Source organism: Chionomys nivalis, chromosome 12, assembly GCF_950005125.1.
Source record: "Chionomys nivalis chromosome 12, mChiNiv1.1, whole genome shotgun sequence".
Taxonomy (NCBI): Eukaryota; Metazoa; Chordata; class Mammalia; order Rodentia; family Cricetidae; genus Chionomys; species Chionomys nivalis.
The window spans coordinates 67217531-67232014 of NC_080097.1; the positions used below are offsets into that span (position 1 = coordinate 67217531).

The following is a 14484-nucleotide window of genomic DNA, read 5'->3' on the forward strand; positions in this document are numbered from 1 at the left end:
AGTGTCTGTTGAGAACAGAGGAACTGGATCCTCCTGGGGCTTTAGTTGTGAGCTGCCTGACAAGGGTGCTGGGAATTGAACTCTGGTCCTCTGCAGGAGCAGCGTGTATTCTGAACCACTGTGCCATCTCTCCAGCCTCTCCCTGTTTTAGTTAAATAAGGGGTGTTGCTACAAAATTATAAGGTTATGGAAAACTGCCAAAATAGTTTTTGGAAACATATTGTTCTACCTGTATTAGTTTGTAAAAGAATGAAGTGTTTACAGTTTTTGTTTTTTTTTTTTTTGTTGTTGTTGTTTTCTGTTTGTTTTTTGAGACAGGGTTTCTCTGTGGTTTTGGAGCCTGTCCTGGAACTAGCTCTTGTAGACCAGGCTGGTCTCGAACTCACAGAGATCCGCCTACCTCTGCCTCCCAAGTGCTGGGATTAAAGGCGTGCACCACCACCGCCCAGCCAGAAGTGTTTACAGTTTAAATACACATATAGATAATGAACAAGGTGGCAGCCTTAAATATATAAAGAAGTGAAAAAAACAGCGAAGGCACAGAAATAAATTATCGAACTATAGGTAACTTTTTTTTTTAAACTAGCAGAACACAGCTCAGGTTGGCCTCAAACTAACAGGCCAACCTAAACCTGTCTCCCAAATGCTAGGATTAAAGGCATGTGCTACCATGCCTGGCTCCCAGTAACTACTGTTTTAAAAGCAAGTAAAAGTTCTCTTTGCAAAAGAGAATCAAACAACAGCACTGTTATAGCTGTTCAACATACAAATTAAGTAATAAAAAAATAGAACATAAAAGACTTTTATATGCTCCGTAAATGGAGTTGTAGATGCACTTACAATCCTGCTCCAATGCTGTGATGAAAAGTAACAATTCAGAGGTTGAAATTTTAGAAATGACTTCAAGGGCTATCCAACAAGAGTTAAATTTGATCTCCTTTTGTTGTCTAATTGCTCTAGCTAGAACATCAAGTACTATCTTGAACAGATATGGAGAGAGTGAACAGCCTTGTCTTGTTCCTGATTTCAGTGGGATCACTTTGAGTTTCTCTTGATTTAGTTTGATGTTGGCTGTTGCTTGCTGTATATTGCCTTTATTATGCTTAGGTATGTTCCTTGTATCCCTGCTCTCTCCAAGACCTTTATCATGAAGGGATGTTGTATTTTGTCAAAGGCTTTTTCAGTATCTAATGAGATGATCATGTGTTTTTTTCTTTCAGTTTGTTTATTTGGTGGATCACACAGACAGATTTTCGTATGTTGAACCATCCCTGTATCTCTGGGATGAAGCCTACTTGGTCATGGTGGATGATTTTTCTGATGTGTTCTTGGCTTTGGTTTGCCAGTATTTTATTGAGTATTTTTGAATCCATGTTCATGAGTGAGATTGATCTGTAATTCTCTATCTTAATTGTGTCTTTGTGTGGTTTGGGTATCAAAGTAACTATCACCTCAGAAAAAGAGTTTGGCAATGTTTCTTTTGTTTCTATTGTGTGGAATAATTTGAGAAGTATTGGTATTAGCTCTTCTTTGAAGTTCTGGTAGAATTCTGCACTGAAACCATTTGGTCCTGGGCTTTTTTGGTTGGGAGACTTTTGATGACTGTTTTTATTTCCATAGGGGTTATTGGCAATCTAATTTGTTTACCTGGTCATGATTTAATTTTGGTATGTGGTACTTATCCAGAAAATTGTTCATTTCCTTTAAATTTTCCAATTTTGTGGAGTACAGGTTTTTAAAGTATTTTCTCATTGTCTGCTCTTATATCCCCCTTTTCATTTCTGATTTTGTTAATTTGGATATTCTCTGTCTTTTGGTTAGTGTGGATAAAGGTTTTTGTTCATTTTCTCGAAGAACCAACTCTTTGTCTCATTGAGTTTTTGCATCGTTTTGTTTCTATTTTACTGATTTCAACCCTCAATTTGATTATTTCCAGCCATCTACTTACTCCTCCTGGGTGAGTTTACTTCTTTTTGTTCTAGAGCTTAATTCACTAGTGTGGGATTTCTCTAGTTTCTTCATGTATGCACTTAATGCTATGAACTTTCCTCTTATCATTGCTTTCCTTGAGTCCATATGTTTGGGTATGTTATGCCATCATTTTCATTGAATTCTAGGAAGTCATTAATTTCTTTATTTCTTCTTTGACCCAGTGGTGATTCAGTTGAGTGTTGTTAAATTTCCACCAGTTTATGGGCTTTCTGCAATTAGGGTTGTTGAATTCTAACTTTAAACAATGGTAATCTGATAAGATACGTGGGGTTATTTCAAATTTTCGTATCTGTTGGGGTTTGCTTTGTTACCGAGTATGTGGTTGATTTTAGAGAAGGTTCCCTGGGGTGCTGAGAAGAAGATATATTCTTCTATGTTCTATAGATGTCTTTTAGGCCCATTTGAGTCAGAACATCTGTTAGTTCTTTTAGTTGAGTTTCTGTCTGGCAGACCTGTCCATTGGAGAGAGTGGGGTATTGAAGTCTCCCACTATTAGTGTATGGGGCTTGATGTGTGATTTAAGCTTTAGTAATGTTTCATTTACAAGTGAGGGTGCCCTTGTATTTGGGGGCATATACGTTCAGAATTGAGACTTGATCTTGATGAATTTTTCCTGTGATGAATATGAAATGACCTTATTTCTTTTTGCTAATTTTAGTTTGAAGTCTATTTTGTTAGCTATTAGGATAGCTACACCAGCTTGTTTCTTACATCATTTGATTGGAAAATCTTTTCCCAACTCTTTACTCTGAGGTAATGTCTGTCTTTTTGGTGAGGTGCATTTCTTTTTTTTTTTAAAGATTTATTTATTTATTATGTATACAACATTCTGCCTCCATGTATGCCCACATGCCAGAAGAGGGCGCCAGATCTCATTACAGATGAGATAATAATGACTAGTGATTACTAGTTCTTGCTATTTTTGTTTTTGTTGTTGGTACTTTGTGTATATTTTGCTTCTTAGGAATTTGCTGGTGTGGTATTATCTATTATCTGTGTTTTTGTGGGTGCAGCTAATTTCTTTGGGTTGGAGTTTTATTTGTAGTACTCTCTGTAGAGTTGGATTTGTGGATAGGTATTTTTTAAATATGGTTTTGTCATAGAATATCTTGTTTTCTTTGTCTATAGTGATTGAAAACTTTGCTGGATGTAGTAGTCTGGGCTGGCATCTGTGGTCTCTTAGTGTCTACAGATTGCCTGGATATTTTGTGTTAAAAATTTGTTGAAATTAACATTTTCCTTGACCGATGAATCTATTTCTTTTATTGTATATTCAAAGCCGAAGATTCTCCCTTCCATCTCTTGTATTCTGTTGTTTATGCTTGCATCTGTAGTTCCTGACTGTTTACCCAGCTTTTCTATTTGCAGAGTTCCCTTGGTTTGTGTTTTCTTTATTGCCTCTATGTCAGTTTTTAAGTCTTGAGCTGTTTCCTTCACCTGTTTGATTGCTTCTTCTTGGTTTTCTTTAAGGGTTTGTTGATCTCTTCCAAGTTTTTGTCTTTTCTTCCACTTCTTTAAAGGAATTTTTCATTTCTTCCTTACAGGCCTCAATTATCTTTAAAAAGCCATTTTTAGTGTTGTTTTCTTCTGCTTCGTCTGTGTTGGGACATTCATGTCTTCTTGCTGTAGAACCACTAGTTTCTGGTGTTGCTGTATTGCTCTTTGTGTTGTTTAGTATAATCTTACCTTCTCATCTACCCACCTCTTCCTCCAATCTGTATGGGTGAAGCCTGTGCTTCAGGGGGTCCTTCTTCTTATTGGTGTGGCTGGGGGCTGTGATTCTGCTGAATGCTCCTTCAGGTGCAGGCACAGCTGAGCCTCCAGGTACAGATGGGCTCAAGGCTCAGGTGGTTGCTCCTCTTGAGGCAGGCGGGGCCAGGGCTCCAGTAGTCACTCCTCCAGATGCCAGTGGGGCTGAGGCTGAGGTTCTGATGGTTGAATAGTTTCTGGAGGCTTCTGTTTTCACCATGGCTACACTGTGTCCCAGTGCAACCTGGTTCCATGGCAGGGTGGGAGCATAAATTTTTAATAACGTGAGAAAATTCTTTGCTACTTCATGGTGGAGGAAGGAAGGCATAAAGTTATATTTACTCTGAGTTCTAAATATAAGTATCATGGTAACATTATTGCTGCATGTTTGTTTCACTGCTGGGGATGGAACCAAGGCCAAGTACACTGAGCTACATGCAGTCCACTGCTACTTCCTTTAAAGTTGTAAAATTATATGCTTTCATATTGGCAAGTTTTAACACTCAGCGTGGAGAGAGGACTGCTGGTCTGGTGGAAATAAAACCAGCTAGTAAACAATATTAGACGAAGCTAAAACAAAACAAACAAAAATACCAAAAAGCAACTTTTACCCCAAGTGCTATCTGAAAAGTTTCTTCCAATCCTCTAATAAGTCATCTGTAGACTATGCTAAACATGATGATAAATATAACAACAGCTGCTGGGCAGTGGTGACACACTCAGGAGGCAGAGGCAGAGGCAGGGGGATCTTTGTGAGTTCAAAGCCAGCCTGGTCTACAGAGTGAGTTCCAGGACAGCCAGGGCCACACAGAGAAACCCTGTCTCAAAAATAAAAAAAGATAATAATAGCTAATAGTGCCGGTTCAGATGCTGTGATTTCCCACACATTACTGTCTTATCATTATAGCACTGCTATGGAAGAGAGTTACAGAGAGTTAACAACCCCGATTTAGTAAAACCCAGGTAGTATGATCCTAGAGCTTAATTACTCCTGCTCTAATTGTCTTAGCCATGTTAGTTCATGAGACAGATGTGTTTACATTCTAAAACATGACAAAGATACAAAAGGGAACGTGGCTTTTACTGAAAACCTACACACACACACACACACACACACACACACACACACACACACACAAATGGTAGCTCATAGAATACGAGAAGAATTCCTAGGGAACCCAGAACTTCAGTCTGATAGTCAGTCTTTTTAGACTTGATTCTGGAGCTGAGAGAAATGGCTGAATTCAATTAGGTCTTTGAGGCTGGGGAAGAGAGGAATACAGAGAGCACTAGGAAATGGAAAGGCCTTCTGGGTCAGGCAAGTGGCATACCACGTGCCATTTGAAAACAAAGCACTTGAGATCTGGCTGAGAGATCATTATCACAAATTGTGCAAAGGAAGAAGAATAGAAAGAAGAAAGCAAAAGACCAAGTCTGAGCTTTAGAAAACATTATCAGGGAGAGAAAACAGCTGATGTGAATCTGAAAAGGTAGTTGCTTGATAAACATTGATTGTCTGAAAAGACCATTGCTGAATTTTGCTACAGGAGAACAAAAACCCATACAAATAAGCCTAGTGATTTTACAAGGAGCAAGTAAAAGCAAGATGATGTATTGCCTGAATGAAGCAGAGATTCTTCTGGGACTGTGATTTTAAAGTCTGGACACACACACACACACTTCTCTAGGTATCTAGCAATTTTAGTTTGGTTTTACATAATGTTCTGAGTGTAGTTGTTAGTCAGAGAAGACAAAATTGTCTAAGTTCCTCGGAATATATACATCCCACACCCCAATATCCACACATCTACAAACCCACACTCAATGTCACACACATATTGTGGTAAACATTCACTATCCAATGACACTGTCAGTTATCTTCGATAATAGAAACTTCCATGACTCTTTATTAGTGAATTAACATTTATGTATTTTTCAAAGCAAGAAAAAGAAGAAACAAGGCATAACTGTTTCAAGTATCATATAGATAAGGCATGACTATTTCAAGTATCACATGGACTTAGTATAGAGTGAAGTAACACTTCCAAACCCTCACACAAATAAGTGGTATTTTATCTCCATGGCATATCTACACTGCTAACTCAAGTGTATGTCCACATTATCTGCTAAGTTTGTTTAATGGCAAACTACTGCTTTTACTAGACAAAGTCTTAAGTTCTCTCTAGAGCTTTATAAGATGCTTTATATTTTTTAGAACATGCCTTGATTTTTATTACTTAAAAAAGCTTCATATTTATTTATTTTCTGATTCTGTGTTTGTGCCTTCAACATGTTCGTGATTTTCTGTTCCTTAATATAGAGGCATGCTTGAACCTTTCTCAGACACACTTGGTCTACGTGGAGCCAGCAGAAGCCCCGGTGAGGTGTTTCTGTGTTTTATACAAGTTCATGAGGACTTTAGGTCTTACTAGCACCAAACCCTTGAGGGCACACATCATGTGTGGATTTTGGGGCTTTCTCAACCTTGTTATAAAGGTAAACCATCCTCTAGTTTTGCTGGAGGCTATATTGTAGGAAAGCCTATGACACATGTCAAATGCTGGACCATCCTGAGTATTTCTGAGAATTAACCCCAGAGAGTATAAGATGCTTTTTGATTCATTCATTCATATTTGTTTTAGTTTAGTTCCTCTGATCAGCCTCTAATGCAGGGTCACAAAAAATACTTAAATTATTGTTTGGTAAGAGCCTAAGTTTGGTCTGGAGAGATGGTTTACCTGTTGAGGGCTAAGGATCACAACCCAAACTTGAATACCTTTTAATTGTTACAACTATTTTTTTCATGCTAAAAATGTGACTGCCCTCAGAGCACTTTTTCAAAGAAGCAGCACAAATTTCTCATTCAAATATGATGTATAGGATTAGAATTTGAAATTAGACTTACCTTTGATTCGAGGTAGACATTTGCTGATGACATTTTTGTAATTTTGCATATGTAACTAACTAAAGAGACGGCACAAAGAATAAACAAGCTATCATTAATTAATGCTCGAACAAACACAGTCCATTTCAACTGATTTTCTGGGACATCTCCCTGGACTAGCATTGCACAGGTCAAGTTCACTGCTAAGAAGAGGAAGCTTGCCAGTATAAAGCCCAAGTGCAGTAGAATTCTGAAAGAAAGCAAAGTGTTTGAGAATTCAGTGTTTTTTCAGGTACAAGAATTCTTTCAGCTTAAATTACTTATAATTTCATTAAGCATGAATTTAATAACCTCTCAGACTTACTTTATGTCTACCATTATGAACTTCATAAATGAACTATTTCAAAATGGCACAGATTCTAAAGCATTACGTTAGAAATAATCTCATGTGTTAAAATAAAGACTGACCCGTGGAATTGAAGAAAATTTTAACACCATTTCAGGCAGTCATGAAGTTTTCATTTTTATAACTACTGAGTGCATTTGCATTGACCTTTGCATTCTAATAATTATCAGTTTTTAAAAATCTGTCTAGCAAATTAAAATGCTGTGTCTAATTAATTTCACCACAGCATTATTTTTTTCTTGTTTTGTTATTTCAGGACAAGGTTCCTCTGTGTGGGGCTGTACTGGAACTCACTCTGTAGATAAGGCTGGTCTTGAACTCAGAGATCTGCCCGCCTCTGCCTCTGGAGTGCTGGGATTAAAGGCCAGCCACAGTATTTTAAGAGCTATGGGAAATATGTTTTGAATAATGTTTGAACCTATGACCTGATTATCTATAGTAAACATATTTTTCAAACTTAACCAAAAAAGAAGATAGTTACAGAACACATAGTTCCCAAGCACTTATCACAAAACTCTTGTATGGTGTGACCATCTATACCAATTAACAGTTACCTGCTCTCTTGTGGAAATAATCCCAGGTCAAAGACATTTGTACCCCCAAATTAAGTATGTATGGTGTAGCAATTCACTTGGCATTCTAGCATTCTAGCATCTTCTATTTTGGATTGCTTTCAGCAACGGACATCATATCTGCCCTTGGAGATAATTTACAGAATTTAATTAAATTAATCTGTAATTGGTAATAAAAATGTGGACTATACAAACAAAAAAATTTAGTTAAAAAAATTTTAGTTACATTAAAAAACATTTTTTGAGAGGGTTTTGCTATGCAGCCCAAATTGTCTTCCTCTTTCAATCTCCCCAGTGTTGGGATTATAGTGTGTGCTACCACACTTAGTGAAGTGTTAAACCAAATAATAGAAACAATAGTTATACAGTTTCAAATCCAAAAGTGACCTTAAAATTAGAATAGTTTAGGAAGCCAAAGCATAGAAGAATTAAGTGAGTTAGTATAACTGGGTCTGAAACTCATGTCTCTTGACTCATTTACCGTTTGCTCTGTTGAGATTAATCAGTACAGAAACTGTTGCTCAGGACACTCTGTATACACTAGCTTCTTTATGTAGAGTCAGAAAGGGGAAGGGAGAAGACAAGATAGTAAAGGGGGAGGGGATCAAGGGGAGGAAGAGGGAAGGAGGGAATAAGTATGGGCATCATGGCTCTCACAGCAGAAGGGAGAAAATGAACTGCTGGACTTACTTCCTTTGAACCAATCTAATGACTTAATTTCCTAAGACTGCATAGGCGCCCTCAGCAATTCCTTCCTTTTACCTTTATCAACCGCTTGTCAAAAATATTTACTTAGGGGACCTGGAGAGATGGTTTAGCAGCTAAGAGCACTGGCTGCTCTTCCAGAGGATCTGGTTATTTTATTTTATTTTATTTTTTTAAAAGAAAAACTATCTTCTTTCATTTTACATACCAATTTCTGTTCCCCCTCCCCCCTCCCATTCCCTCTACCTTTCCCCCATCCTACAACCTATCTACTCCTCAGAGAGGGTAAGGCACGTTGCTTTGGGGAAGGTCCAAGGCCCCCCCTACTATAATCTAGGCTGAGCAAGGTATCTATCTATTCAAGGAGAATGGGTTCCAAAAAACTCAGTACGTGCAGTAGGGATAAATCCTGGTGCCACTGCCAGTGGCCCCTCAGTCTGCCCCAGCCATACAACTGTCACCCACATTGAGAGGGTCTAGTTTGGTCCTATGCTTGTTCCTTCCCTGTCCAGCTATAGTTGGTGAGCGAGGATGTGCATTTGATTTCCAGCACCTACATGACAGCTCACAGCTATAACTCATACATGTGATACATACAGCTATACAAACAAACAAAACACCATATGTATGTATGTATGTATGTATGTGTGTATGTATGTATGTATATATAGTAAATAAACAAATTAGAATAACCACTTATATCTTTTAGGTACTAAGCATTAATATTAATGAATTAATCCTTTAGATCTTTTAGGCAGTAAACTTGATACTCATGAAACTTACTTGTGCTTGTCAAGTTCAGTGGCACATCTGACTTTACATATAACCTATAAAGAAAGTATAAAAAGGGTTTTGAGAACATATGTAACACAGAATTATTCAGTTTATTTTGACTTTGTGCTTCAAGTTAATGCAGCTACAAAGTTCAATGCTTTCAGTTGTATTATTGTGAAACAAAACCAGGCATCCAAATACTTAAGTTTCTACCTTAAACACCCAACAAAATTATTTTAGTTTAAATATGTATTAAACTTTTGTTATGAAGCAGATTATATGCTATATGGTTTGCCATGTATCCTAAACTCTTTCTTAAAAAGTGTAGTTTAATTTTTAATTTTATCTGCATGGGTGTTTTGCCTGCATGTGTGTCTGTGTACCACGTGTGTCTGTGTACCATGTGTGCGCCTGGCAACTTTAAAGACCAGAGGACATTCGATCCATGAACTGGAGTTACAGAGTTTTGTGAGTTAATGGGAGGTATGTGTGCTGGGAACAGAACCCAGGACCTCTGGAAGAGCAGGCAGTGCTCTTAACCGAGCCATCTCTCCAGCCCCTACTTTAAACTTTTTATTCGTCATGTTTTGTTCTAAAATAGCTTGTTACTTAATATCAATATGGTTATGGTCATTTCTTCTCCAAAGATAATTTCCTTACCAGTGAATTTAAACCTTATTCTTTAGATAATGGGAAGGAACTGAATGTTTTGTTTTATTTGTTTTTGTTTTTTTGAGACAGCTTTGGCTGTCCTGGAATGCTATGTAGACAAAGCTGGCCTTGAACTCATGGAGATCTACCTGCTTCTGCTTCCTGAGTGTTGGGATTAATCCTAGCCACTAAACCTGGCTAGGATTGAAGGTTTTTATCAAGATATTCCAAAGCATGGGATTTCACTAATCCAGTATTAACATATAGATCTGCACAGAGGGAACACAAAACAGAACTGGGAAAACCAGTTACAAGATCACTGAAATATGGTACGAATTTTGGTGGTTTGGAGAGAAAAACAAAATACAAAATGTTATAGCCAAAAATATTTGAAATACTCAGGAAGTTACTGATTTCATTCAAATATTTCTTGGGCACTTATTACTACTCCATTTCCTTTGATATGGTGGCATATCCCTGTAACTCCAGCACTTAGGAGGCAGAGGCGAAGGCAGAATGATGCAGGATTTTAGGTAATCCTGGGTTACATGGTTAGACTGTCGCGAAACAAAGACAAAGGAAAACAAAACAATAGGGAAACCTCAGATATCTATGTTAGGTGTCATAGATTCATAAATATAATTACTGCTTGTATTTTGAAGGACCTCACTGCATGAGAGATCTATATCTACTTTGACATATTATGGTACAAAGGTGATGCTGTTATAAAACTAGAGAGAGTAATGACACAGGCCAGAGAAAGAGATGAGGAGAAACTATAAAGAGCAGGGCAGGGCTTCTCAAAGGAACCACGTTATGAAAGGTAAATAAATGGGCACTAAGCAGATGAATGTTGAGGTCTAGCCATAGCTACTGCATTTGCCTAACATGCCACCATGTACCAAAAGCTCAGTGTATGGCATAGTCTGAAATCCCACCCCATTAGTCACCAGATGGACAACTTCCATCCTTCCCAGACTGTCCATTTTCTGTCCTCATTGCCACAGTGGGCTACTTCAAGAGCCTTTGAATTGATTTCTCTAAGTCCACAGCCAACTCCATCCACTTCTTTAGGAGACAACCCCTCCCTTTCATCACCTTTCCTGTTCTGGGTCCAAGTAATTTAATTTTGAAATTGCGGTAAAAAATAGAGAAAATGAAAATTACAATGTCACCATTAAAAATATCTGCTCCAGTGGCATTAAGCAAACTCACCATCACCTCCACAACCTTTCCATTTTTCCAGTCCATTAAGAAAAACTTCCCATTCTTCCTCTTCCAGCCGCTCACAACTATAAATGTAGCTGTTTACATAACTAGACTCATCCAATATTAATCTTCTGTGCCTGACTTATTTCACTTAGCACAAATGATTTTAAGATTCATGTGTAAATTTCCTTCTTAAGATTATGCACATGTGTATACACACATACAGATATTTGCATTTACTCATTGGAGAGGTAGGTGGCATCTACATTTTTTTTTCATTTTTTTTCTACCTGTCCTCTCACCTCCCCTCTGCCTCGTTCCCAGCCCACCCTCCATCCACTCCTCCAATGGGTATGGGCTCCCATGGGGAATCAACAAAGTCTGACACATTAAGTTGGGACAGGACCAAGTCCTTACATTTTTGTCTTTTGTGAATAATTCTGCTGTGAATACCTATGCTCTATGTAAAATTTTAAGATATCATTTAGTAGTAAGCTGTGTGTTTACTGTTAACTACCTCATCTAACATATCCTTTGAAAATTAAATTCACATATAACTGCACACAATTAAAATATTTTAAGTTTAAAGATTTATTTTATATGTTTGTTTTCATGCTTGTCTGTGCCGTGCTATAGAGGCTAGAAGAGGGCATCAGAGCCCCTGGAACCAGAGTTGTTACGGTTGTGAGCCACCACATGGTCCTGGGTCCTCGGTAGGAGCAGCAAGTGCTGTTAACTGGTGAGCTACCTCTCCAGCTCCATTAGTCAAAAATTCAGTGTTTTGGGGGGCTGGAGAGATGGCTCAGCAGTTAAGAGCATTGCCCGCTCTTCCAAAGGTCCTGAATTCAATTCCCAGCAACCACATGGTGGCTCACAACCATCTGTAATGAGGTCTGGTGCCCTCTTCTGGCCTTCAGGCATACATGCAGACAGAATATTGCATACATAATAAATAAATAAATAAATAAATAAATATTTTTTTTAAAAAAAGAAACAATAGTATTTTAAGTAGTTTTTAGTTTTTCATTTTTTTGTATGCACGTTTTCCCTGTATGTATGTATGTGAGCCATGTATATGCCTGGTGCTTATAGAGATCAGAAGTGGGCACTGAAATCCTTGGAACTGGAGTTCCAGATGGTTGTGAGCTACCATATGGGAGGTTGGCACAGCCCCTGGGTCCTCTGTCAGAGCAACAAGTGCTCTTACCTACGAAGCCATCTCTCCAGCCAGTACTTTTTGAAATAGCGTGTCACTATATATCCCTGACTGGCCAGAACTCTCTATACAGACTAGGCTCACTGGAAACACAGAAATCCATCTGCCTCTACCTTCTAAGTACTAGGATTAAAGGTAGATATAACACTATTATGCAATGTTCAGACCTTATTCATATTTTTTAGTTGTCTCAATAATGTTTTTATGGTAAAAAATCAGAAAATATGCATTAAACACATTTCATGTTTAGTCTTTCACTTTTACCTAAATTTATCTTGTGTACATGTAGGCATGTGGGTTCCATGATACACACATGATCAAAGGATACCCTACTGGAGTCTCTTTTCTCCTCCCATGTGGGTTCTGGGGACTCAGTTCACGTCATTTGGTTTGGTGGCATACATCCTTACCTCCTAGCCATCTGGCTTTGTTTAATCTCCTTTAATCTACTATACCTTTGTCTTTTATAATTTTACTTAGAATTTCAGTGGTTCTTCTGCCTACCTCGTTAGCATATCCACTTGTTGACTGCTTCTCCACTTTGGATTTATCTGCTGTTTACTTACAACTGGACTTATGCTTTTCAGCTGGAGTGCCACGGAAGTGATAATGAAGTACCCTTTTCATCAGTGACTTATGATAGTGTTTTGTTCAGTTCCTATGTTGCTAATTCTGATTAACTAGCTGAGGTAGTATCTGTATGGTTTCCCCACTGTTGTTGACTACTTTCTACATTGTAACTAATAAGTATTATATGGAGATGTATTAAAAAACTATGCAATTATTTATTCTTCAAAGCTTATTCACTAGCTTTAGTATCTACAAACGATTCTTGTCTGAGAGAATTAAAGTAGAGCACTGTCTTTGTAAATCTCATTCCAGGAAAAAATGCACCCATTTTAATATATTAAAGGTCTTTTACATTTAATACGTGAAATTGTGTCCCATCTAATATTCTTTTAGCTTCCTACCTTCAATCTTATGACCTATCATTCTGAAAAGTTTACAACTTCTGAATAAAAGCATTAATTTTATATGTCTTCATGCCTTTGTATATATTTTTACCTTATCTGGAACATGCTTTCATGATGATGTAACAAATACCACCTCATTCTAAGGACTACCAACATGTCACACTCTAATATGTCTGATTAAGTGCCTCAGGGAAAGAGAATTTGCTTTATGTCATTGCATTAGTAACCAAAATCCATGGAATTCGTCATATTTCCAAGCTTGAAAAAAGCCACAATTTCCTTACATTCGGTAACCTCACTTTCTAGCAAAAAGTTCAGAGATTTTTAAAATATGTTTTAATTTTTTTAAATTTTTATTTATTATTATATAGGTTTCTTCCTTCATGTATCCTGCAGTACAGAAGAGGACACCAGATCTTATTACAGATGGTTGTGAGCCACCATGTGGTTGCTGGGAATTGAACTCAGGACCTCTGGAAGAGCAGCCAGTGCTCTATTCCTCTGAGCCATCTCTCCAAGTGGATACGGGAACAGCGAAGTATATATCCTAACTAAGGGAGCCATCTTAGGGTTGGCAAGAGACTTGACTCTAGAGGGGCTTGCAGGTGTCCAGGGAGATGTCCCCAGCTGGTACCTTGGGCAACTGAGGAGAGGGAACCTGAAATGACCCTATCCTATACTGATGAATGTCTTGCATATCACCTTAGAACCTTCATCTGGCGATAGATCGAGATAGAGACAGAGACCCAATTTGGAGCAACGGTCTGAGCTCTTAAGGTCCAAATGAGGAGCAGAAGGAGGGAGAACATGAGCAAGGAAGTCAGGACCATGAGGGGTGCACCCACCCACTGTGACAGTGGAACTGATCTATTGGGAGCCCACCAAGGCCAGCTGGACTGGGACTGAATAAGCATGGGTTGAAACTGGACTCTCTGAGCATGGCAGACAATGAAGGCTGATGAGAAGCCAAGGACAATGGCACTAGGTTTCGATCCTAATACATGAACTGGCTTTGTGGGAGCTTAGCCTGTTTGGATGCTCACCTTCCTGGACGTAGATAGAAGACCTTCGTCTTCCCGCAGGGCAGGGAATTTGGACTGCTCTTCAGTATCGAGAGGGAGGGGGAATGGAGTGGGGGGAGAAGGAGAGGAGTAGGGAGAGGGGGAGGAGAGTGGGGGGAGGGGGCAATATGTGGGAGGAGGGGGAGGGAAATGGGAAACGGGGAGCAGGTGGAAATTTTAATTAAAAAAGAATAAAAAAAATTAAAAAATATGTTTTAAAATGATCAATGAATTTGGGTCAAAGCTTATACTTTGGTATTATGGGACGTATGGAAGAGCATGCAATGATTG

At 38.3% G+C, this 14484-nt stretch overlaps 1 protein-coding gene across 2 annotated transcripts in view; it reads right to left on the bottom strand.

Annotated features, from left to right (window-relative positions):
* Positions 1-14484, bottom strand: part of Gpr137c (G protein-coupled receptor 137C) — a 74328-nt gene that overhangs the window by 30723 nt on the left and 29121 nt on the right. Inside the window, exons 2-3 of one of the 2 annotated variants that reach the window (XM_057785996.1) lie at positions 9092-9135; positions 6647-6875 (exon numbers count right to left, since the gene is read on the bottom strand). The exons of the other annotated variant lie outside the window; for it this stretch is intronic. Coding sequence (XP_057641979.1) covers positions 6647-6875; positions 9092-9135 — 273 coding nt within the window. The remainder of the gene's footprint in view (positions 1-6646; positions 6876-9091; positions 9136-14484) is intronic. 2 annotated transcript variants of the gene reach the window in all.